Source organism: Aquarana catesbeiana, linkage group LG07 (genome assembly GCF_042186555.1).
Source record: "Aquarana catesbeiana isolate 2022-GZ linkage group LG07, ASM4218655v1, whole genome shotgun sequence".
NCBI lineage: Eukaryota > Metazoa > Chordata > Amphibia > Anura > Ranidae > Aquarana > Aquarana catesbeiana.
Window position 1 is genome coordinate 10,698,610 of NC_133330.1, and position 26,778 is coordinate 10,725,387.

At 45.0% G+C, this 26,778-nt stretch overlaps 2 protein-coding genes across 4 annotated transcripts in view; both read right to left on the bottom strand.

Moving 5' to 3' along the window:
• The window catches only part of LOC141102662 (uncharacterized), a 145,047-nt gene extending 132,049 nt beyond the window's left edge, over positions 1-12,998 (bottom strand). Inside the window, exons 1-2 of one of the 2 annotated variants that reach the window (XM_073591573.1) lie at positions 10,908-12,998; positions 8,121-8,813 (exon numbers count right to left, since the gene is read on the bottom strand). In XM_073591573.1, coding sequence (XP_073447674.1) covers positions 8,484-8,813; positions 10,908-11,474 — 897 coding nt within the window. In that variant the 5' untranslated portion in view covers positions 11,475-12,998 and the 3' untranslated portion in view covers positions 8,121-8,483. Of the gene's footprint in view, positions 1-8,120; positions 8,814-10,907 lie in introns of those variants that run through there. The other variant, XM_073591572.1, reaches the window with a different exon arrangement.
• Positions 12,999-15,255: 2,257 nt separating this feature from the next.
• Positions 15,256-26,778, bottom strand: part of LOC141102663 (galectin-1-like) — a 50,383-nt gene continuing 38,860 nt past the window's right edge. For both annotated transcript variants that reach the window (XM_073591575.1, XM_073591574.1), the window contains exons 3-4: positions 21,175-21,346; positions 15,256-15,616 (exon numbers count right to left, since the gene is read on the bottom strand). In XM_073591575.1, coding sequence (XP_073447676.1) covers positions 15,458-15,616; positions 21,175-21,346 — 331 coding nt within the window. In that variant the 3' untranslated portion in view covers positions 15,256-15,457. The remainder of the gene's footprint in view (positions 15,617-21,174; positions 21,347-26,778) is intronic.

The window sequence follows — 26,778 nt, forward strand, 5'->3', positions numbered from 1 at the left end:
TGAACCCAGGGCAGTTCAGCTCATCGGTAGTGATGAGAAATATTTCGAGTTTGGTTTGAGATTAACTCAAATTTTACCTACAGTAAAAACGCGGCTTACGAGCGTTTCGCAATAGGGGCTGTTTGTTTTTTTAAATCCTGACTCGATTTGCGAGCATTGTCTCGCAAGACGAGCAGCATTCAAACCTCTGGGGTGTGCAGTACCGCATTTGTCCAGGCGCCGGTGAAGCTCGGAGCCACTCGGAAATGCTCGTAGACACTCGGAGGGACTCGGAAACACCCCGTTCCCGAGTGGGGTCACCCGTTTACGTAAACGGTGACCCAGCCCCCCTCTGACACAACGGGGAAAGCCATAGGGAAGTCCCCGTGCATCAGAGGGGGCAGGGTCACCGGTTGGCCCCGCCCTAAGTTATATAAGAGCTGTCACAAGAACAGAAGGGTCACACAGCGGGAGACTCCCATTGAGGCGGATTGTCCGGAGGACGAAGCGGGGAAGGAGAAGCCGGAGGAAGATGCCAGAGGAGAAGACCAGAGGAAGAAGCAGAGGAGGATAGAAGAAGAAGCGGGGGGAGAAGAAGATGGAGGAAGAAGAAGAAAACTGAAGGAAGACCAGAAGAAGATGGAAGAAGGGGGGAAAGAAGAAGACATTAATAAAGGAATTGTCAAAAAACGGCTTTTGTCTTTTTTAACATTTTTGACACTTTTTGTGAAATGGTAGGGGTACATTTGTACCCCATTACCAATTCACACAGGGGGGGCGGGATCTGGGGGTCCCCTTGTTAAAGGGGGCTTCCAGATTCCGATAAGCCCCCCGCCCACAGACCCCCACAACCACCAGGCAAGGGTTGTGGGGATGAAGCCCATGTCCCCATCAACATGGGGACACAGTGCTTTGGGGGGCTACCCCAAAGTACCCTCCCCATGTTGAGGGCATGTGGCCTAGTAGGGTTCAGGAGGGGGGGCTCTCTTGTCCCCCCTCTTTTGCTGCGGCCTGCCAGGTTGCGTGCTCAGAGAAAGGTCTGGTGTGGATTTTTGGGGGGACCCCCACACCATTTTTTTTTTAAATTTTGGCGCTGGGTTCCCCTTAAAATCCATACCAGACCTGAAGGGTCTGGTATAGATTTTGAGGGGGACCCCCACGTCATGTTTTTAAAATTTTGGAGCGGGGTTCCCCTTAATATCCATACCAGATCTGAAGGGCCTCGTTGGGGGAACCCCCACGCAATTTTTTTTTACATTTTGGTTCGGGGTTCCCCTTAATATTCATACCAGACCCAAAGGGCCTGGTAATGGACTGTGGGGGAATCCCATGCCGTTTTTTTCAATGACTTTTATGTGTATTGCTGGAACCGACAATTCATTATAGCCGCGAGTACTTTTATATGACTTTTTTTCCTTTAGAAATGTCATTTTGTGCAGGGACTGTTTTAAACACGGGAAACATGCGCCCCTTTACAGGCATACTATAGACACCCCCAGGTATGAAATTTAAAGGAATATTACACTTTTATTGTTTCACTTTAAGCATTATTAAAATCACTGCTCCCGAAAAAACGGCCGTTTTTAAAACTTTTTTTTTGCACTGATACATGTCCCCTGGGGCAGGACCCAGGTCCCCAAACACTTTTTATGACAATAACTTGCATATAAGCCTTTAAAATTAGCACTTTTGATTATTCATGTTCGTGTCCCATAGACTTTAACGTTGTTCGCGTGTTCGAACAAATTTTTTGTCTGTTCGCAAGTTCTGGTGCAAACCGAACAGGGGGGTGTTCGGCTCATCCCTAGTCTTGAGCTGTGATAAATTTTATATATAATTGGTTGTTATATTTATAATTCACACTTGCTTTGCTTTTGGTCATCTTAGAGGTAAATTCATTGCCTACACATATGATATTTTTTATTGATGTTATTTCCCCTACATGGCAGTATGTGATGATACAATGTGTTGGGTGTCATATATATATATTGTATTTAAGTTTCGCCGTTCCATGATTCTTTATGGAGCATTATTATTAATCTTTTGGATAGAGAATATACACATACATCTTGCCATATCTGGCTAGATGGGTATGGATCTTCCCTAGGATTTGTATCATCATTCTGTCATGTTTTTCAATGTCATTTTTGTTAATGTCATTTTTTAAATGGTTTAATACACTTATGTTTATTTTGTATTAGCTGTTTATCACTGTTTGCCTTGTTAGGGCAAACATTTGTATTTCTGCATTACCTGATCACGTGGTGTATCGCACACACTTTGCCCTTTTCCACGAGAGACATCTGTCTGCACGGAGTCCACTCCGTGGTAGATACAGCCATTGATGACTCTAGTGGTCATATGATATCAAGTGGACTTTAGCAGTGTGGGCGTTGCCACCATGGATCATTTGGTTGCCATGCCACCCTATTGCCCCGTACACACGGTCGGATTTTCTGATGGAAAATGTGTGATAGGACCTTGTTGTCGGAAATTCCGACCGTGTGTGGGCTCCATCACACATTTTCCATCGGAATTTCCGACACACAAAGTTTGAGAGCAGGCTATAAAATTTTCCGACAACAAAATCAGTTGTCGGAAATTCCGATCGTGTGTACACAAATCCGACGCACAAAGTGCCACGCATGCTCAGAATAAATTAAGAGATGAAAGCTTTTGGCTACTGCCCCGTTTATAGACCTGACGTACGCATTTTACATCACCGCATTCAGAACGATCGGATTTTCCGACAACTTTGTGTGACCGTGTGTATGCAAGACAAGTTTACGCCAACATCCGTCAGAAAAAATCCATGGATTTTGTTGTCGGAATGTCCGATCAATGTCCGACCGTGTGTACAGGGCATAAGTGTGACTTCCGTGATATGAAGTCAATACGAGGCTTGGAACTCAAGCGCTGTTACCAGCTGTGCATGATGACGTCATGTGGCAGCAACGTGATGATGCGATATAGATGCTCTGCGCTCCTGATTGGCTGGACAGTCTCGAGGGGAGTGTCGCATGACGTGGTTGATGTGATGTAGATGGTCTAAGGCCCCTGATTGGACGCATAGTCCGTGGAGGAGTATAGACCTCAGCTGATGCGGCTTATGATAGTTTTAAGCTATTTCAAAGCCTACTATATATTGGCGTGGTATTCATTAGCAGGTTTATGCCCCAGTAGAAGTACGTTAGTACGAAACATGTCGGGTACATAACCTGCTGGCTCTACATACCACGCTTTTTTTTACTTGACTTTTGTGATCATGTTATGTAATCTTCTGGAGTGATGCTTTGTACATTTTTTTATCTATTTTATTTGAATACATTTTTATCCCGGATTTATCTGCACTATGCGGAGGCCTTTTTGCTTTATCTTTTTCCCATGATTCATGCTGCTGTTCGGATGACAACAAACACCTTTTTGCTGGAGCACTCTTTGTGACGACTCATTACCGATTCTCTTGGATGTGGAGGCTGACATACATTGCCTGCAGGAGTTCGGGTTGGAGAGTTCGTTTTGGAGGATCGTTTCATGCTTGACTGACCCACCGCCGCCGGCGTGTGTGTCCACAATTTGGGGTAAGAGTACCTATTCCCCTCCCCCCGGTGTTGGATGCACATCCCAGATTGTTGTGTGCGAAAATTACCCTCTACATTGCATATCTGCCATTTCTCTTCATAAGAATGATCGCTTCTCAACATTTTCTCTGAGAGACTATACATCTTACATAATGTGTCTTTATGGACCTACAAATGTTTATTATAGGTTCATTGTGAAGCTGATCAGCCTTGGTCAGATTATACTTCATGTGTAATTACCATACGGACTATATGTAATTGTTGGCTTATGTGATTGTGCTGTGTCCACACGCGTTCACCCACTGTTATCACTTACACATTGAGCACCTACACAGTACTCTATTTAGTATTAATCACTATTCACCTGTGAATACTCACCCCAAAGCAATTTAATTTTTTTAATTTTTTTGGGGGGTTATCATATTCCCTAGCGCTGCATTTTTTATTTTTTACAATGGTATTTTCACAGCTACACTGATGTTACATTCTCAACGGGTTACGCCATTGTGGAAGCTTCTTCAGGAGTGCTGTTGCTGTAGCATTAAAGCTGTGTTAAATAAAAAAAAATGGTTTTCCAATCAACATTGTTGCAACAAAAAAAAATACAAATTATACCTTGAAATATGTTATATGTGCTTTCCCATCCAGTTACAAGTTTAGTTCAGTTTTTTTCTCTAAGGTGTATTTTTTAATTGTATGTAGTATTTATTGCCATCAAAAAACAGTTCTGAGATGGTTAATTGGTGACTGTAGGAGGGGGACAAGGACAAGTTTACAAAAGAATTTAGCAAAAAATAAACAAAAAATAAAAAAACCCAAAAAACATAACGGAGTACCATTTAATTTGGTCATACTTACATAAGGACTATATGATTAACAAACACCAGAGGGCGCCAGGTGGCCTAGCATCAACTTCTTAAAAAGAAAAAAAAAATCATAAAATTATATAAATGGGTGCTCTGCGGGTGCGGTTCAAGACCACAACACCCCTTATACCAATACTGAGTATTAGTTGGTAATTTATTACCTTTATATATAGACAAGAAAAAAGAAAGTGAAAGTTCCACACAAGAGGTCCATTGCTAATCATGTAAGAAGAAGAAGATATAAAAAATGGAGGTATACAGAGTAACTCACACTTACAGATACAAATTGTTGTGCAAGGCTCCTTCATTGGCATCCACATGGCTCCGGCAAGATGTCTGCCAGCTAGCTGGCCTTTTATCCCTCCCACCCCACAGGCTTTGAGTCCAGTGAATACCTTTTGCTACATTGTCTGCCCTGATGAAGGGAGATTTTTGGACCCTAAAATGCATTGGCTGCCTTTTGTGCTGCGGTCAACTTGTGATATTAATAAAGGGCTTTTGGCCTCTTGAGATGGTCGTTTGGCTCACTTACAGTATCTCACCAAAGTAAGTACACCCCTCACATTTTTGTAAATATTTTCTTCTTTTTCATGTGACAACACTAAAGAAATTACACTTTGCTACAATGTAAAGTAGTGAGTGTAAAGCTTGTATAACAGTGTAAATTTGCTGTCCCCTCAAAATAACTCAACACACATCCATTAATGTCTAAAATGCTGGCAACAAAAGTCAGTATGCCCCTAAGTGAAAATGTCCAAATTGGGCCCAAAGTGTCAATATTTTGTGTGGCCACCATGATGTAGCAACCTGATGTTTAATACCTAATACCTGCCAGGTATAGTTGCCTTGGCTAATTGCTAGGGATCAATTGATTTCACCCTAAGTCTGGAATTGTTGCACTTCTCTCTTCTGTCGCTAGGTGGCCGGGTACCTGCCAACATTAGATAAGACAAGGACAATGCAAGGACAGATTAGGGGTATATGGGGTATCTCAGCCAATAAGCAGGGGTTTCTTAAATCCCTTGGCCTGCTGGGAGAACCTATTTATTTGGGTGGAGTCAGGTGATCGAGTTCTGTGCCACCTGGATGGCTGTCTGGGTGGACGTGTGTTGTGCTGCCCCGGGCTGCTAGGCCAAAGCCTGAGGCCTATCCCAGGGACATCTGGCTGCTAGGCTGTCTGAGGTCTATCCAGAAGCAAGAAAGCAGCTTGGTGTTGGGATTGCGGCTTGCAGTCCAACCAGAAGTGACGGTTCTGCTGGCCGGAGAACCTGTCGTGGTCGGAGGTAGAGGGAAAGCTGTTGCCACTAAGGGACCAACCACCTTATTACCAGGGACCATTGTGAGTAGCTAAAGAAAGTACCGGATCAGTATTCTCACCAACCGGGGACAGTGAAGAATTGTGAAACTTCAGCAGGTGTCAAGCCAGGGACCCAACCAGCAGAGGTGATGCTTGCAGAACAGCCTTGTGTGTCAAGCTAGGGACCAAGCAGGCCAGTGGGGTGATGCTTGAGGAGTATCTTCAGTGCCAAGCTAGGGACCCAGAAGAGATGCGGGAGTGACGCTTGAGGAAGATACTCAGTGAGAAAGTTGGAAGAGCTCGGGAGATCCAGTGGCAGTAGATCAGCGAGTCTAGTGAGAGAGAGACTGGGAGCTCAGTGGAGTGAAGGTCTACAAGAGAAGATTGTAGAGGAAGTTCTTTACAACTTGTGTTAGAAACTTTTATAAGACTGTTGCCATAGGAAACAGCGATCCTATACATGCAGATGTGGTGTCTTGCTGGATGCTTTTCCCTGTATGGCTGTCTACCTACAGAAGTCTCAGAGTCTGCTAATTAACATTGCAACTACTCAACAATGTCCTGGCCCTAAACCCTATGTCCCACAGTTCTGTTCAAGAGAAAAATAAATCTCTTTGCAATGAAGAAGTGTCTGACGCCCATTAATCTAACTTGCATTACACCCACCATGCCTTGTAACCCACTCTACATAGAAGGATGTCAGTTGTCCCTAACTCTAAAGGTTCTCTTTAGACCAAAGGGGATTTGAGGATGCCCCAGAGATGCTCTGTAGGGTTTATGTCTGGAGACATGCTTGGCCAGTCCATCACCTTTACCCTCAGCTTCTTTAGCAAGTCATCTTGGAGGTGTGTTTGGGGTGGTTATCATGTTGGAATACTGCCCTGCGGCCCAGTCTCCGAAGGGAAGGGGATCATGCTCAGCTTCTGTATGTCACAGTACATTTTGGCATTCATGGTTCCCTCAATGAACTGTAGCTCCCCAGTGCCGGCAGCACTCATACAGCCCCAGACCATGACACTCCCACCACCATGTCTGACTGTAGGCAAGACACACTTGTCTTTGTACTCCTCACCTGGTTGCCACCACACACGCTTGACACCATCTGAACCAAATAAGTTTATCTTGGTCTCATCAGAAAACAGGACATGGTTCCAGTAATCCATGTCCTGTGGTCTGCTTGTCTTCAGTAACCTGTTTGCGGGCTTTCTTGTGCATCATCTTTAGAAGAGGCTTCCTTCTGGGATGACAGCCATGCAGACCAATGCGATGCAGCGTGCAGCGTATGGTCTGAGCCATAGGCGTGCGCAAGGGGTGTGCCAGGTGTGCCTGGGCACACCCTAATCCTGGAGTTGGCAATCCATCAGTCGTGGGCAGGTGACAGGTAAGCCGCGTTACTTACTTGCCGACCCCCAGAACCTGGACAGGTTAGGCGGGCGGCGGGGGTGGAAATTAGTGCAAGCGAGCTGTATTTTCTTTTGCAGCAGCTGAAAGTAGGCTTCTCCTCCTCTTCCTCTAACCGACATTCAGATGCCACAGGAGGAAAATACAGGGGATAAGTACCAATGTATGCCATCCCTCTTGTCCCAGTTCCTCTTCTTTCTGCTGCCCAGGTCCCCCTGATCCACCGCCCCCCATTGTATTAAGGATGACAAGCGGGGGAAGAGGCCGATTAATATGTCACAAATGCATATGTGTTGGAGATTTGAGGTGCACACCCTAATGCAATAGGCTGCGCACACCTATGGTCTGAGCACTGACAGGCTGACCCCCCACCCCTTCAGCCTCTGCAGCAATGCTGGCAGCACTCGTATGTCTATTTCCCAAAGACAACCTCTGGATATGACGCTGAGCACGTGCACTCAGTTTCTTTGGTCGACCATGGCGAGGCATGTTTTGAGTGGAACCTGTCCTGTTAAGCCGCTGTATGGTCTTGGCCACCGTGCTGCAGCTCAGTTTCAGGGTCTTGGCAATCTTCTTATAGCCTAGGCCATCTTTATGTAGAGCAACAATTCATTTTTTGAGTTCCTCAGAGAGTTCTTTGCCATGAGGTGCCATGTTGAACTTCTAGTGACCAATATGAGAGAGTGAGAGCGATAACACCAAATTTAACACACCTGCTCCCCATTCACACCTGAGACCTTGTTACACTAACGGGTCACATGACATGCAAAAATGGCTAATTGGGCCCAATTTGGACATTTTCACTTAGGGGTGTACTTACTTTGTTGCCAGCGGTTTAGACATTAATGGCTGTGTGTTGAGTTATTTTGAGGGGACAGCAAATTTACACTGTTATACAAGCTGTACACTCACTACTTTACATTGTAGCAAAGTGTCATTTCTTCAGTGTTGTCACATGAAAAGATAGAAGAAAATATTTACAAAAATGTGAGGGGTGTACTCATTTTTGTGAGATACTGTACATGTAGATTTCTCAATTTGGGTGATCCCTTCATCTTGGCAGGTCCCCTGCTTTTGTGAAGAGCAACCGAATGACTTTTTTTGACTGGTGAAGATCCAAAGAGTTTGGCATCTCAACTCCACCACACTTTGGATTTTTAAAGATTAAACTGGGAGACCAGTGGACTCTTGAGGCCATCATTTGGTGCTCCTTTTGGCTCACAGGTCTGAGCTGTCGGTTTGAGGTCCCAGTCCACAGCTGGGCAATGAGGAGGCAGCAAAGGGTCCTTTCTCAGGTATCCTCAGGTATCACCATTTAGCATGGACTCGTTTTTGTCTCGCTCTGGCCAAGTCCACTCCTTAACCTTCCAATTGTCTCTTTACTTCCTTTTTCCATTTGGCTGAGATTTTCTCTAGTTCCTCCAAGGCGTTGGGCGATCCTGGATTATAAGATGCCCAGTCTTCTCTACGAAGCAGAGTTACTACAAACTCCTTCTGCCTCTGTCTGGCTTGTTCCTGTAAGATGTCCTCAGTGATCTGGAGCAAATTGTCTTCATTTTTCCTCCTATCCCTCTCTGATTCTGATTCTGATCCACATTTGAACCCACGTGATGAGAGAATGAAGTAGATCCTCGATTCGCATAAACAAACCACAATGATAGCCAGCAGAATCAATATGAGGCCAATAATCTGCAAGGAGAGAAAAGTTTTGAGCATCAGTGCACCTTTAAACCTTCTACACAGAAAAAATGTGGAGATGTTTTTGTAGCTCTCCAAGCCACGTCTTCAGTTCCTAGAGGGTTGGGGAGATGCTGTAATTGGGATGTTGGAAATATTAACCCATCCCAATTCTTGTAACCAGCTGGCCCATTAAACCTATAGCCCCACACCACCACTACAGCAGATGAGGTGACACCTTTATAGGGTATTGGCCAAGGGTTAAAATGGGAGTAAACTCCCATGCATGAGTTTTACCTATAGGTAAGCCTTATTATAGGCTTGCCTATAGGTACTGTAAATGTCTCCTAAATGTGCACAGTTTAGGAGATATTTATTGTTCATGCACCGGTGCATGCTCTCTGAAGGAGTCCTGTGCCGTAAACGGCAGCTCCTGCGTGCATGGATGACGTCATTGCAGCTCCGGCTGCTCACACAATGGGAGTTTGCGAACCTGGAAGGAAAACCAGAATGGAAGCACCTTCAGCGGTGACAGAGCGCCACTGGAAGGCTTTGTTTTCAGGTAAGTTTCACATAATGTGCTAGTATGTGATGCATACTAGCACATTATGACATTGCCTCTCAGGTTTAAAAAAAATCACCCAGTGGTTTACTACCACTTTAAAGTCCTTCCCACATCCATACTTCTATAAACTGAGCAGTGTGGACAATGATCTGGGTAATTCTTATGGAGCCTCTTCTAAACAAGGTGGAGTGCTGAGACTTTCAGTGTTAATGATAACAGGAAGGCGGTAAAACAATTCCCCTACAGATGTCAACAATATATTCCCCCAGCAACAATAGATCCTCCCAACACCAATAGACCCCCCCTAAACAACATAAGCAGTAGTAGACCTCCCCTGCAACAACAGATCCCCTCAGCAACATGGACCCCCCAGCAACAACAGGTCCCCTCCAGTAACATTACACTGCTCCAGCAACAATAGATCTCATCAGCAACATGGACCCCCCAACAACAACGGATCCCCTCAAGTAACAATACACTCCTCCAGCAACAATAGATCCCCTCAGCAACATGGACCCCCCAGCAACAACTGATCCCCTCCAGCAACAATATATCCCCCCAGCAACAATCGATCCTCCCAACACCAATAACCCCCCCTAAACAACATGAGCACTAGTAGACCTCCCCTGCAACAATAGATCCCCTCAGCAACATGGACCCCCCAACAACAACAGATCCCCTCAAATAACAATACACTCCTCCAGCAACAATAGATCCCCTCAGCAACATGGACCCCCCCAGCAACAACTGATCCCCTCCAGTAACAGTACACTCCTCCAGCAACAATAGATTCTCTCAACAAAAACGGTTTCCCCCCAGCAACATAAGATCTCCCAAGTAGCAGTAGACCTCTCCTGCAACAAAATCTCCCCTCAGCAACATAGACCCCCCCGCAACAACAGAATCCCCCAGCAAAGTAGATCCCCTAGCAACAATAGACCCTCCCCAGCAACAAAAATTTTCACTTTCCATTATAGTCTACGATGTACTATGGAAGCGTGTGCCCCGTGTTCTGTTGTGAATAGGCCCTAAAAATTATTGAACCTTCCATTATAGTCTATGATATAGTTGGAACATTTGAGTGTAAGCTCCTCTGGTACAGAGACTGATGTGATCGGCTAAATGTCCTCTGTACAGCACTACAGTATATGTCAGAGCTAAATAAATGTATAATAATAATAAAAGTGTGTGACTGTGGGGGGAGGGGACATTAGAGTGTAAGCTCCTCTGGTACAGAGACCGATGTGATTGGCTCAGTGATCTCTATATAGTTCTATGGTATATGCCAGAGCTATATGAATGTATAATAATAATAGTGTGTGACTATGGGGGAGGGGACATTAGAGTGTAAGCTCCTCTTGTACAGAGACTGATGTGACTGGCTCAGTGATCTCTGTACAGCGCTGCGGTATAAGTCAGAGCTATATAAATGTATAATAATAATAGTGGGTGGCTGTGAGGGGACAATAGAGTGTAAGCTCTTCTGCTACAGAGACTGCTGTGATGGCCTCAATATTCTCAGAGATGAAAAATGTCTTTACCTGGAACAAATGCGTTAGGTAATTATTTCGTACTTCTGTCCAGCTCAGTGGAGGTATTCTATGAGAGATATTTGAATTTTTTATTTCTATTAATTCATCCACAGATTTCACGAAACAATCTCCGTATCGTCCATCTGTCATTACAATCAGTACCCAAAGCACGACAACCTTAATTTCAAAAAGATGACTCTTTATATTGGCACAGCAGCACCCGCACTTTGGGTTCTTGGTTTCAGTCTTTGTTTCCGAGATTTCCATAGACTCTATACAGCCCTCCTCGGTACCGCCTTTGATTTCTGCGCTGTTCCCTCTTGTTCCGGTTTTGCTGCTCTTCCCTCCCGTGCTTATATAGCAGGCCACAACTAAGACAATGGCAGTGGGTATGATGAAAAACACCAAGCTGTACACAATCGCCAGGGGTTTGTCAGCGGGGCATCTAAATTCCAGGTCCATGATTTTCTCCAACCCAAGGAGAACCATCACAAGAATGGAGTTCCCAACAACGTTGACGTTTTCTTTGATGAAGGAGGCAACATTCGGCATTTTACCTTTTCCACCTGAGAACATTGTGAGGGATGAATTTGTCCCCTTTCAGGAGGAACAATGGAGCATATAGCGGCTAATGCAGCTTCAGGTTTCTGCCTGTTATCGTCCACTTTCACTTTTATGTATCTATTGATTTTGGTGGATTGAACAGTTAGTCATACTAATAAGATGATTGTGAGAAGAGTAAATGAGGGTGGAGCTGGCTAAAACAGATTACCAACGAAGAAGCATAAGTGGTGTGTCGGGCAATGTAGGATTTTTGGACCTGTGCCAGGTAGACTATGTGCTTTTCATGTGCAATTGTGTATTTTGTTAACAGCCAAGGGCAATTATGCAGTCATTTCTAAACATTAACCCCACCATAGTGGTGCCAACACAGCATTAGCCTATTGCAGGCTTTCTTAATCTTTTTACCCCAAAGGAACCCTTTAAATAATTGCCAGGTGTCAGGGCACTCAGCGAGATGTTCTTCCACTGAGCGTCCCACGATGCACTGCACACTGCACAGTGCATTGTAACAGCCCTGATTGGCTGAAGCAATGTACCTGACCACTGGTCAAGGCTTTGCCCAATCAGGCCACAGAGCACTGTGAGAGCCTTAATTGGACAAAGTGATGATAACTTTGCCCAGTCATGGCTCGGTGCTCATAGTCCCACCGCACAATATAAAAGGTTCCTTGCCACTGAACCTTTTGCAGTGTGAAATTGGAGATAGTGTGGTGTCAGTGTAGTGTGAGTATAGTGTTGGTGTAGTGTGAGCTTAGTGTAGTGTTAGTGTGTAACTACACTGAGGCACTACAATATACTGCAGTAAAACTACACTGAGACACTACAATATACTGCAGTAAAACTACACTGAGACACTACAATAAACTGCAGTAAAACTACACTGAGGCACTACAATATACTGCAGTAAAACTACACTGAGACACTACAATAAACTGCAGTAAAACTACACTGAGGCACTACAATATAATGCAGTAAAACTACACTGAGGCACTACAATATACTGCAGTAAAACTACACTGAGGCACTACAATATGCTGCAGTAAAACGACACAGAGGCACTACAATATACTGCAGTAAAACTACACTGAGGCACTACAATATACTGAAGTAAAACTGCACTGAAGCACTACAATATACTGCAGTAAAACTGCACTGAGGCACTCCAATATACTGCAGTAAAACTACACTAACGCACCTCACAGTGCATTGTGAGGCATTCAGCAGGCTGAACAAACGGTCAAATGCCCTGCCAATTAAGGTGTTCACTGAACTGGAAGCCAGAACCATTCGTCCAACACTAGTAAGGAGCTGCTGGAGATTACGGACAGTATACATTCTGTATATCCACACTGTTTCTGTATGGACCTGTTTGGATGCCACTACATTTTTGGACTTTGGGTTGTTATTCATTGCCACTAATTGCTATTAGTTTATTGCTGTCTGTTTGCCAGCGGAGCACTGACTCACTGGCTGATTTCAGCCTGTGTCTTTGTACCCAAATCCTCTTCTCCATCTACCACAAACCCCCGTCCTCAAATCTCCCCTCCCAGCACAAACCCTCTCCCCTTCCAAATTGCTGCCAGCACATTTCCTCTTACCCCCCTAACCAAATAATTTCTACCAGCACAAATATTTGTTAACTGCCCCCACCCTAGGCCAGGGAGGGGGCAGTGAATTTCTTCACTGGGGGGGTGACGGGGGTGACCCTCCCCCAGTTAATTTCTTTATGGCAAACAGAGTGTACTCCACCCCCCACCCCTAGTGTAATCCCCCAATGAAATTATCACAGTGTAATCTCTCCAGTGTAAATCTGCCCAGTGGAAATCCCCTGGTGTGTATCCCCCCTCCCTGTGTAAATTCCCCCCCCAGTGTACTCTTCCCAGTTTAATCCCCCCCAGTGTAATCCCCTCAATGTAAATTACCCCACATGTAAATCCCCCAGCGTATATTCCCCAGTAGAATTCCCCCCAATGTAATCCCCCCAGTGTAATGCCCCCACAGTTTTTTTCCCCTTCCCTCCATGTAAATCTCCCCAGCGCCATACCCCAAGTGTAATGTGCAACCCCTCCTGTGTAAAGCCCCCAATGCAATTCCCCCAAATTCCCCAGTGTAATCTCTCAAATTAAATGTCATTCCCCCAATACAATCTCCCCAGTGCAAATCTTCTGCCCAATGTAGCTCTGCCCCCGTGCTCAGTTTAAATCTCCCCCATTACAGACCATTATTGCTCTCCTGACAGATGTCCCTCTGCATAGTCTCCTCCTGTGGATGTAATGTCAGAGTGGAGGAGGAGCCTAGGCTTGGCTCCATCAGTTCTTAAAGCGGAACTTCAGTCATTTTTTCATCTTTCCATCTATTAAATCTTCTGCTCTTGTTGTTGTTTTTATTTTGGATAGTAAAAAATCTTTTTTTCTTCCAGTAAATACCTTATACAGCCCACTTCCTGTTTCTTGTCTGGTAAAAAGCCTAGGCTTATGACATCATGCACAGCTCTCTCTCTCACTCTGGTGAGTGTTTGCCAGGAGGAATGGAGGGGAGATGAGTAATAAGAGGGCCAATGAGAGCTGCAGTGCTGGAGGTGTGCCTCTGTGTGTCTGTGTAAATCCAGGAAGTGAACAGGCAGCAGCTTCAGCTGCCCACAGTTAAAATGGCTGCAGCCAGACTCAGTAGAGGGAGATTGCTGCAGCATTTTTGGCAAGTACAGAATCACAGTATATATAAAATAAAATACAAAGTGGTTGGAGGGAAGCTTCAGAATGGCAAATATGTTTTCATTACAAATTATGTGAGCAGACTGCACTTCCGCTTTAAGCACTCTTCGCCCCATTGCATGCCACATTTGGCATGTAATTTTTTTGGGGGGAGTGGGTTCCTTGTTTTGAGTGGGACTTCCTGTCCCACTTCCTGCTTCCGACTTCAGGCCACCTAGACGACTCCTCCTCTCCCTCTAGGCGACTCCTCCTCTCCCCCTAGGTGGCCCCTCCCTCTTAGCAATCTTCTGGGGCACGTCACAGGTCCCAGAAGATTGCCTGTCCACTCGGAGAGCACATCGTGACTCTCCATGCGCAGTGCGCACCCGGCCGTGAAGCCGCAAGCTGTCACAGCTGGGTGCCCACAGTTTCTATGGTGGCACCACGGAGTAGAGGGGGAGAGGAGCGAGGCTCCGTGCAGCCGCATCGCTGGACCGCGAGACAGGTGAGTGTCTGTTTATTAAAAGTCAGCAGCTAAACTTTTTGTAGCTGCTGACTTTTAATAAACTAAATAAGCCAGGAACTCCGCTTTAAGTTAGGTATGCAACATTGACAAGCGGTCGGCACCTGTCCTGCCTGCGGCTGCCTGTTACAAACAATAATGGAGCGAGCAGTTCATTGCAGAGCTAGTCCTCGGAGGATATACGGGGCAAAACAGGGCAGGTGCCCAGAGTAGCGAGCTGTGCATGGGCTCCTCGGGAAGCCTGGGCCCCCCACCGCTGTATGGGCTGTCCCCCCCTGAAAGCAGCCCTGTGTACTGGGAAAATCAACTGCTTTCAGTCTGGAGCCAGAAAAGTTTTAAAGATCTAAAAAGACCAGAAAGATTTTTATTGTTTTACTGGAAATCCAAGAAATCAAACTATGCAGGCAGAAAATGAAGCATTAGCACCCTCTGCTGGTTAATGTGTGCCTTTTAAATGTAATGCAACAAACCTCCAGCAGGAGGGCGCTATGCAGCAGGTAGTGATTTGCTATCGACTTCAGCAATCAATCTAAAGTCAGTTTTTAGCGCTAAATAAAATGATTGGTTTGATCAGACACAATAGAGCTCATTGGATTTTATTTAAAATGAGGTTGAAATTCATTTCTAATACATGAACTGAGCAAAGCTCTACACGAGCAGCAAGGGTGCAGATTAGTGGAGGGGGGGGGGGTTACAAAGCAGGATACAAGAATTTTTCCTTCTTCCTCCACTATGGCCATTTCACAGAGCCTGGATATGGACACGTGGGACAGGCGGCTCCTCTATTGTATGATACTTCCATCTAGTATGATGGACTTGAGCTCGATGCCTCCCACGGCCATGTATGAGATCTGGTGTATGGGAAAGCGAACTGGAAAGCAGAGAGGATTTCCGGTAGGTAATTGTATGCTGATCTTGTTATTCTCAAATTGGATGCAAACCTGTAAAAAAAAAAAAAAAAAGATGGCAGTGTCAGCTTGCTGGATTATAAAAAGTCAATGAGTGTTGGCTGTAGAAACAAAGACTTTGCCACCAAACCCTTCATTTCAACTAAAAACTTTCCACAAGATGATGATATGTGCACGTAGCTTATCTTATGTATTTATTTGTGTGTTGCAGAAAATTGTTCATGGAATGGAAAACTGGAAGGATGTGCTTCTGTTCTGCAATTGGTGACAGGGTCTCTTTGTGGACGGTGTATCTGTCACCTAGAACGACCACAGGAGATAGTTGTAATAGCTGTTGGCCAGTTTAAGGACCATAACTGGAGCGCTGGTATACAGCCAGGGGGTGGGGGAGGCGGGATGGGAGGTAGCACAAGGAAAAGGGCAATTTAAAAGTCCAGTGGGGGAAAGTCTACAAAGCTCCCTGAATCAGACCAAATGGCTCTGGTTAGGGATGTAGGCGACCAGCTGTCAGAGCAGAAGCAGACTTTGTAATGGAAGAGAGGAGAAAGCAAAGCGGCGCCAATCTGAGTGCAGCATAGATTAGTAAATTCAGGTTTATTCGTAATAAACTCACATGTTAGTGAAGATAAACAGGCATGTAGTACAATTAGTAACCGCAGACGTCCCTTTTCATCTTACTGGGCATGAATCCCTTGTGGTCCGGCCGCTGCGGTGGTGTCCGAGGCTCCAGTCCAGAAGAGGGGTTAGCCAGGCAAGCTGTCATCGCGTCCACATGCAGGGGCTGAAGACCAGGGGGTGTGACAAAGCAAGCTCGCGCTTTGGAGCATCCGCGCGCCTTCATCAGGCGTCTTCTGCGGCCATGTTCGGCGAGGCTTTTATGCATGGAGGAAGGAGCGGTCTGTAGATCAACAATGGTCAGCAGACCAGCATCTGTTTTACTGCGCTGAGGTACTACAGCAGTGATACGTATAATTAGGTACATATAAAAAAAATCTAAAAAAAATACTAGATAAAACAAATGTGATTAAAAACAAGGATGATAAATAAAATATATATAATTTTTTTTTTTAAATGGGCCAATAAGAGGTAGTCCATAATAGTAGTAACATAATGCAATTTCATCGGATAGGTAAATTAATAAAGTACACAGGTACCTAAAGAACTCATGAGAGGTAACTATGGAGATCTATCTATGCATGTGTCTGTATGTATATTAGCAGGAATGGGAGAGGAGGGGTGCAGAAATGAGGATATTTTATTAGCGATTATAAGGATAATAATGTATATGGGGGATATATGCATATATACACACACACACGTAGTTAGGAAGGTATACCAAGTATATACATATATAACTAAATAAATAAACCATGGCAGGGGGGGTCTGGGGGAGGGGGTTTAGGAAGGAAAAGGGGGGGGCAAGAGATGGTATGCAAATGGTAAATCAAAGATATGTATAGCCCAGGTAGAGGGTTTAGAGGATGGTGTGTATTTCAATCTCTTCGTTCAAACCCCCAGGACTGAGGCTATCCAGGATATAGATCCAGAAAGTTTCTCTTTCACATTTGGTGCATTCAGCTCTGGGGAGGCTTTTGGGATGGATTCCAAGACCCAGACATTAAGGGGATGTACCAATGCCAAACTAAAATGCTTGACTTGCCAGTTCGTTACACACGGACAAAAACACTTCACCACCAAAGGCAAGACTTAGCACCTTGGAGAATTCTACAGCTGTTCACCTGAATGTGTAATCTATTGCCTTACCTGCCCCCATGGCCTGCTCTACGTGGGCCGCACAGTACAAACTTTACGCAAAAGATTTGGTGAGCACAGGCGGTCCATCGAAGAAGGTGCCGAGCTCTCCATACCCAGACACTTCAAGGAGTTCCACCAAGGCTCCACAAGTCTGGGTCTTGGAATCCATCCCCAAAAGCCTCCCCAGAGCTGAATGCACCAAACACCTATGTGAAAGAGAGACTTTCTGGATCTATACCCTGGATAGGATCAGTCCTGGGGGTTTGAACGTAGAGATTGAAATATACACCATCCCCCTACCTGGGCTTTACATATCTTTGATTTACCATTTGCATACCATCCCTTGTCCCATTTCCCCCCCCCCCATTTTTTTTTCCTAAACCACCCCCCCGCCTTGGTTTATTTATTCAGTTATATATGTATATACTTGGTATACCTTCCTACCTATATATATCTTCCCCGTTACCTCCTATGGGTTCTTTAGGTACCTATGTACTTTATTAATTTACCTTTACCTCCGATAAAATTGCATTTTGTTACTACTATTATGGACTACCTCTTATTGTCCCGTTTAGAAAAAAAAAATTATATATATATTATTTTTAATCCTTTTTTTTAATCGCATTTGTTTTATCTAGTATTTTTTTATATTTTATTATATGTACCTAATTATAAGTATCACTGCTGTAGTACCTCTGGTGGCAATAGGTGGGGAACTTCCTGCTGTAAAGGCAGGTGCTGGTCTGCTGACCATTGTTGTCCCACGGACCGCCCCTTCCTCCCTGCATAAAAGCCTCACCAAACATGGCTGCAGCAGATGCCTGATGAAGGAGCACAGACGCTCTGAACGCGAGGTTGCCTTGCCACACACCCTGACCTTCAGCCCCCACACATGGCCAGTTTGCATTCCCTCTATGCCAGCCATTCTCACCCAGGGCATAGCTCTCAACTGTCCCTGATTAGGAGCAATGTCCCTCTGTCCCTCTTTCCTCCTCATTTGTCCCTCATTTTGGTCTGATCTATATAGATGTATATACAATGCACTTTTTATCTTTCAAAAGGTGTTTCCCAGTGTTAAACCTTTCATCCAATTTCTAAATTGCTGCATTAGTACATTTTAGAAAATAATATATAAAAGGAATAGCAGTGGTAAAAAAAATTACTAGTGGATTTAATTAACCTTTTTTTTGGTTAATTCTCCTTTAAGGGGGTGTGGCAGGGGGCGTGTCCTATGCTTTCATACGTTTGTTAGTAGGTATAGAAGAAATTAGAGAGAGCACACCACTCCCTCATAAGGTGGTGAGATTTTTAAGGATGTGTTTAGAACTGTCACAACAGCAAAATAGCACTCATAAAAAATATTGAATTTATTACAAAACCTCATCAATTTAAACGTTTACAATAATGACATTTGGTCACAAACATAGACCAAAAATCAATACAGCAATAACATTTGGTCATAACTATTCGACCATACTAGATACTCAATACACAGGATACAACAGATGCTTGTATATGCAGAAAGCCGACGCGTTTCGCAGGCTTTTAATCTGCTTCTTCAAGGCAGCTCGGCATACATCAAACTTGTAGTATTAATACTTCAATGAACGCAGCACCAGGAGAGAGCGGAGATGACACACCCTGCAATAATGGGGCGGTGAAGCCAGATTCACCCGCCTGGTCTGATGGACGTTCGACCATATCAAAAGCTTGATATGAAAGGGGCCAGCAATCGTCTCCAATAGCCAGACAGGCAAAATAAAAAAACACAAGGAGACCAGAAAGTAGGGTGCAAATGCATCTTGGTCTAGACATGCTCCTCGAACCGTCACCGCGGTATGCGTCTCTTGACCAAATGTCATTATTGTAAACTTTTAAACTGATGAGCTTTTGTATTAAATTCAGTAATTTTTATGAATACTATTTTGTTGTTGTGCTTACTTCGGTGACAGTTCTAAACACATCCTTAAACATCCCACCACCTCATGAGGGAGTGGTGTGCTCTCTCCAATTTCTTCTATACCCACCAGGGATGTGGATGTGTTGGACTGTCTCTAGAAACTGTCCAACATACTGTGTATATATATATGTTTGTTAGTAGGTGTCATTCCTATCTCAAAATGTTGGGAGGTATACTAGGGTTCCTTCAGAGTTCTCTAGGGGTTCCTTGAGCTGTGGCTGATTAACCTCCAATTGGGTGGTGCCTGCCGATTTCAGGGATCACCACCACTTGGTGGGGCAAGCTTCATGACACCAATGATCTTTTTCACTGCCTGCAAGAGTGGCATTTTGACCACCACTGTAAGTGGCGCATTCTTACCACTGGCCACCAATGTAAGGGGCATTTTTGTTTCACTGACATAAATGAATTTGTTTACCTGGAGTTTTCAATGCTTCCTCTGAGGCAAAAAGTTGTAGAAAGGCTGATGTATGCCATGCCAGCTACATAATATCTACACTACATGCCGAAGGTGAAAACCATGCAGGAGTGCCATGACTCAACTGTGCACTGATGCCCTGGCATTAGACAGTGTATCCTAGGTGGCAGGCCTTAAAGTCAAAGGGGGCTGGGCTTAACATTTGATGTGTGCCCCAGAGGGAGGGGGCGGCTGCCCCTCCTCTGCACAGGCTGCTGTTCAGCCTCAGGTAGTCGATCTGAAGGCCTGAACCTGAGTAAAGCTGCACCCCAGATGTCCTGCAAAGCTGACTGGAAGGGAGACACGCCAGGAAGGATCTGTTTCTGCTTACTGTGAGTATAGATCTGTCACGGGGCCCGTCCTGTGAGGGCCATCCCTTCAGCTAGTAGAGTCAATGGATGGGTGTCAGTCAAAGGGGATGCTAGTGAGTCTCCTGAAGATAAAATAGTTTTATAAAGTCTGCTGCCAGAGCAAGCAAAGGACTTATTCTTCCCATATAAGTGCAGTATGGTATAGCAGAGAGTCTGCTACCACATTCAACGTGGTGAGGTCAAGTGAGAGTTGTCCTCATCTGTAAATAGTTCCAGTTGGAGTATACCACTATTCCCTTCTCCCATCCAAGTTCCAACAATAAATACCAAAAAAAAACCAAACACCCTGGATTGAATATTGGAGAATGAACAGATGAGTGTATGGTTGGTTGTGTGAAAACACCTAGCAACTGGCAGCAAGAAAATCAGGATGAGGCCCAGGGAAGTCTACACACAGCAATACCTAGGGGGGCAGTGCTACATATCTGAGGAATTTTGCCCCCAGAGACAACTTTAGATGAACAGAGTATTCTGACTTCTTGGTCCTTCCCCTGTATCTCTCTCCCAGGAAACTTACATTGGTCCCTCTCCTGTATCCTGCCCTCAACACGCACATTGGTCCCTTCATAACAGTTGTAGCATGATGCTGATGAGCTTCAGTTTCCGCCCCCCCACTACTCCCCAGATTGAGCCTTTACAGGGGACTTTTATAGTGACATTCCAAATCAGGGATTTCCTGATCCCCGTTCCCTCCTCTTCCTATAATAATCATCTCACAAACATAACATTTATAATAACACATGCATACACAAAGGAGAAATTAAGAATTTCACAAGCCGATAATTCTGATAATCAGCGATCTGACCAACAGCAACCATTCGCTTGGCGGTATATATCCATTGTATCTTCCTATGTGGGAGGTTCTCATCCTTCATGGAATGAGCCGACGGGGAAACCATCATAGCAAAGCCTTTATACCCTTCACCTGAGCCATCACTGGCTGCCTACTGTATCTCTCAGAGATGGATATTATGTGTCCAATAAGAACAGTGATGCCACTTTGCCCCATCCAACATTTGTCCCCCCCCCCCCCCAAGCGTAGACGTACCACGGTGTCTGACCCCTCCTGGAATGGGAAGAAGCTTTCCTTCACCTCCTCACCCCAGACACCGTCCTTCAATGAGTTCAAGATTATCTTCCGGTCGTCTCCAAAAATGTCAAATCGAGGGTTAAAGTGCAGCACTAAATTCTTCCCATCTGTTCCCAAGTCTATGTTAAACCTAAAAAGACAGAAACAGCAATTATTCTGCTCAGCTGACCTTGTTGGATATAGTACTCGAGTCATTCACCAGTGGTCCTCCCATGGGTATCAGAGGTACTTCTACCACTTTAAGGCCCCTTTCACACTGAGGCACTTTTCAGGCACTTTCACGCAACAAAAAGCACCTGAAAAGTTCCCGAAAACCTATTTCCACTAAAATCAATTAATGTTTTTAGACTGGGGCAGTGTGCTGGCAGGGCGGTGAAAAAACGCCCCTCTCCATTGAAATTAGTACGCCTTTCACACGGAGGAGCTTGTAAACTACCAGTAAAACATTGAGCACTTTTGAAGAGCTTTTCAGGTGCTTTTGAAGAGCTTTCCATTAATTTCAATGGAGAGGGGGCGTTTTTTCATCGCTCTGCCAGCGCACTGCCCCAGTGTGAAAGCATTCATTGATTTTAATGAAAATAGGTTTTCGTGAGTTTTTGAGGCGCTTTTTAATAGCGTGAAAGCGCCTGAAAAGCACCTCAGTGTGAAAGGGGTCTTATGGAAAGCTCTTCGAAAGCGCCTGAAAAGCTTTTCAAAAGCGCTCAGTGTGTGTTTTACTGGCAGTTTAGAAGCGCCTCAGTGTGAAAGGCACCTTAATGATAATTCATAGACCCCTTTCACACTGAGGCGCTTTCACGCTAAAAAAAGCACCTGAAAAGCTCACGAAAACCTATTTCCAATAAAATCAATGAATGCTTTCACATTGGGGCAGATCGCTGGCATGGCGGTGAAAAAACTCCTCTCCATTGAAATGAATGGAAAGCTCTTCAAAAGCGCCTGAAAAGCTCTTTAAAAGCGCTCAGTGTTTTACTGGCAGTTTAGAAGCGCCTCAGTGTGAAAGGGCCCTAAGGGCCCTTTCACACTGGGGCGGTTTGCAGGCGCTATTGCGCTAATAATAGCGCCTGTACACCGACCTGAAAGTGCCGCTGCTTTGTCTTCAGTGTGAAAGCCCCGAGGGCTTTCATACTGGAGCGGTGCGCTAGCAGGATGGGAAAAAAAGTCCTGCTAGCAGCAGCTTCGGAGTGGTGAAGGAGCGGAGTGTATACCGCTCCTTCACCGTTCCTGCCCATTGAAATCAACGGGACAGCGCGGCTATACTGCCGGCAAAGCGCCTCAGCAGAGGCGCTTTGCGGTGGTTTTTAACCCTTTCTCGGCCGCTAGCGGGGGGTAAAACCGCCCCGCTAGCGGCCGCATACCGACGGTAAAGCGCCGCTTACAATAGCAGCACTTTGCCGCCGACGCCGCCCCAGTGTGAAAGGGCCCTAATAGCAAATCATATATAAATTATGTCAGATTATATTTTTGGAGACTTAAAACTATAAGGCCCCTTTCACACTGGGGCGGTGCAGGCGCCGGTGGTAAAATGGCGAATTTTTTAGCGCTGCTTTACTGTCGTTTTAGCGGGGTTTTAGTGGCGATTGTTGCCTCTATCGATGGTGGAGGAACATTGTGGGGACCTCTCGCGATCGCCGTGACTGGTGGTATTTTTAGAAGAACAGCAATTCATCCAACTGTGGCATGAAACTTTCTCGTCAAGAAGTGGTGAATATGCATATTTAATTCCATAATATGAAATGAGTATATTAAGTGATCGATTCATTTATAGACAGCTCAATTCAAACTGTTTTCTTTTTTCGCATAGAGAAAATCCCCTGAAGAAGACCTTTACCCACATAGGTCGAAACGCGTAGGGATATCATGTGAAACTCTGCATAAGTTTATAGCATTCTTTATTTGTACTGAGTTTTTTATGCGATTCTCCCATACTGACGAGATGTTTTTTATATGTAAGGATCTGAATTGCTTTTTTACAACTCCCATGTAAATCATGTCCTTTACCCCTTTCTTTTGATACTCTAATATAAATAAAGAATTTCAATTTTTAACTCTGTTATTGTCACTTTGATTGGAATACCTACTTAGCTGCTAAAAAACCTTTTGAGGGATTTTCCTTTAAATTACACAAATAGGGGTGTGCAGCCCCAACTCATATATATGCGTTATCTATTCTAGCGGGCGGTTTTACCCCCCTGCTAGCGGCCGAAAAAAAGGGTTAAAACCATCGCAAAGAGCTGCTGCAGCAGCGCTTTGCCGGCGGTATAGCCGCGCTGTCCCATTAATTTCAATGGGCAGAAGCGGTATACACACAGCTCCTTCACCGCTCCAAAGATGCTGCTAGCGCCTGCAAAGAGCCCCAGTGTGAAAGGGGGTTTAGCCCCCTTTCACACTGAGGCACTTCTAAACTGCCAGTAAAACACAGAGTGCTTTTGAAGAGCTTTCCATTAATTTCAATGGAGAGGGGCGTTTTATTCACCGCCCTGCCAGCCCACTACCCAATGTGAAAGCATTCATTGACTTTAAAAATACTTCCACACTGAGGCGTGCGGGCACTGGCGGTAAAGCGGCGCTATATTTAGTGCCGCTCTACCGTCGTTTTAGCTGCGCTATTCGGCCACTAGTGGTTTTAACCCCCGCTCGCGGCCGAAAAAGGGTTAAAACCGCCTGCAAAGCGCAGCTGCAGCAGGTTTGCAGCGCTGCCCCATTGTTTTCAATGGGAAGGGGCGCTTTAGGAGCGGTAAATACACTGCTCCCTCAGCGCTCCAAAGATGCGGCTTGCAGGACTTTTTTGACCACCCTGCAAGCGTACCCTCGGGGCTTTCACATTGGAGTGCATTGAGCGGCTCTTTCAGGGCGCTTTGCAGGCGCTATTTTTAGAACTTTAGCGCCTCAGTGTGAAAGCAGCCTTGTGAAAATAGGTTTTCGTGAGCTTTTCAGGCGCTTTTTTTAGTGTGAAAGCGCCTGAAGAGCGCCTCAGTGTGAAAGGGGTCTCAAGGCTACTTTCACACTGAGGCGCTTTACAGGCGCTATAGCGCTAAAAATAGCGCCTGCATAGCGCCTGTAAAGAGCCTCTCTTGTCTCACCAGTGTGAAAGCCCGAGTGCTTTCACACTGGAGCAGTGCGCTTGCAGGACGGTAAAAAAAGTCCTGCAAGCTGCATCTTTGCAGCGCTGTAGGAGCGGTGTATACACCGCTCCTACAGCGCCCCTGCCCATTGAAATCAATGGGGCAGCGCCGTCAAACCGTCTGCGGTTTTAACCCTTTTTTTAACCCCGCTAGCAGCCGAATAGCTCCGCTAGTAGGACGGTAAAGCGCTGTTAAAAATAGTGGCGACGCCCACCCGCCCTAGTGTGAAAGTAGCCTAAGACAATCCCTCACTGACATTTGTAGTTGCAGCCACTGTGGAACAATTCATCCTAAAAGTTCACAAGAGAAAGAATGAAGTCATTCAAGTCTGGTCTCAACTCAGCTTTCTGCTCTCCCATCCTACTAGTGAGCTGATCTTCAGGCTCATTGCTGGTAAGGGGAGTAGGGTGAACTTAGAAACTGCTGGGAAAAGGACCAGTGGGAGCTGAGCTTAAAGTCACTGCTGGGAGAAGGAGCAGCTGCTGAGACTACCGAGTCATTGCTGTGGGAGAAAGAAAGGGGAGATGGGCTAAGGGGTCACTACTAGGAGGGGGAGCTGAACTAACACGATAAAGCTGGGAAAGTGGGCTGAGCTAAGGAGTCACTGCTGGGAGATGGAGGATGAGCTGAGCTGAGGAGTCACAACTAATGTTTGTCCTTTCACTCCCTGTTGCCATTCCAGGGGTGGTGGACCTCTAATAAGGTATGTGATAGTGATGAAGTGCTTTCTACTGTAGAAAAAACAGAGGCAGAGGATCTGAGGCAACTGTGGATTTTCATGATACGGTAAGGACTTGCATACACATTTATACCGAAAAGTAGAAATTTATTGAAAAAAAGACATGATTAAAAGGTCCTAAAAAGACAGGGTATATAATGCACATAAATTCATTCTCAACGTGTTTCGCGGTATGACCGCTTTTTCAGGAGTACCGTATATACTGGAGTATAAGTCGAATTTTTCAGCACATTTATTTGTGCTGAAAGTACCCCCCTCGACTTATACTGGAGTCAAGCACTTTTCTGCAGCAAAAAAATGAATTTTCCAAACTGACTTTGGGGCCCAGTATCTCAGGGCCACTTAATGCTAGGAACCCCAAATTTGGTGTGCTAACCCAGTGGAACTGGGTCCACAACATATCCAAGGCTGGGGTTCCTAGCTCTAAGTGGCCCTGAGATACGGGGCCCCAAAATAGGTTCAGAAAATGTCATTCTCTGCTGCAGAAGTGTTTGACATTTTCTGAACCGTTTTTTTGGGCCCTGTATCTCGAGGCTACTTGTTGCTAGAAACCCCAGCTTTGGATATTTTATGGTGCTAGTTCCACTGGGTTTGCATACCAAATTTGGGGTTCCTAGCACTAAGTGGCCCCGAGATACGGGGCCCCAAAGTTGGTCAACTGTGTCCATCTGCAGCAATGTCATTTCGGGACCCTTTGGGTTCAGAGACCCCAAATTTTGGCTGCAGCTAGGGGGCATCTAGGAACCCTTAACTACCGAGTTTGAAGTTCGGGGGACCTATGGCTGCAAATGGGCACAGTGAGGCATGCAAATGGGCATTGTTGACCCTCTTTTCCACTTACAGTAGCTGTGCATTTCTCACCCTCGTCTTATACTCGGGTCAATAAGTTTTACCCATTTTTTTGTGGTAAATTAGGGCCTTGACTTATACTCGAGTATATACGGTATATTTCTAGAGTCATTATATGTACCAATGTCTACAAAGAACAAACATATAAATAATAAAGCTTATAGACAAATCAATCAAAAGTTTACACAATATTTATATGTTTGTTCTTTGTAGACATTGGTGCATTTAATGACTCTGGAAATATACTCCTGAAGAAGCGGTCATACCGCAAAACATGTTGAGTCTGAACCGACCTGAACGACATTCCATTTCCTCTCCTGGATGGATGCACGTCCTACCGTTCAGTTCTTATTCAGAGAATGAATTTATATGCATTATATACACTGTCTTTTTTAGGACCTTTTAATCATGTCTTTTTTTCAATAAACTTCTATTTTTCTATATAAATGTGTATGTAAGTCCTTACATACATGAAAGTCCACAGTTGCCTCAGATCCTCTGCCTTTTTGTCTTTTCTAAATCTATAGGACGATGGTACATTATCCTAGTTTTACTATTAGTAGCACTAATAAACTGCTTTCTACTGTAAATTTTGAGGATGAATTTCTCCACAGTACCTGCAGCTATACAGGTTAGTGGGGTTCATGAGGCGAGAAAGAAGACATAATGTATGTCTAAGCTACAGTAGCCTACAGCAAATATTCTGAGTGGTGCATCTGGTGGAAATAATCATAAAGCTAGTTATATAGATGTATAAAAGGGACAAAGGGATGTTCTTTCATGACTGCTGGTGCCTGATGAATGATCACAGGGCACAGGATACATATTATATGGATTATGTGAGGGATGTTA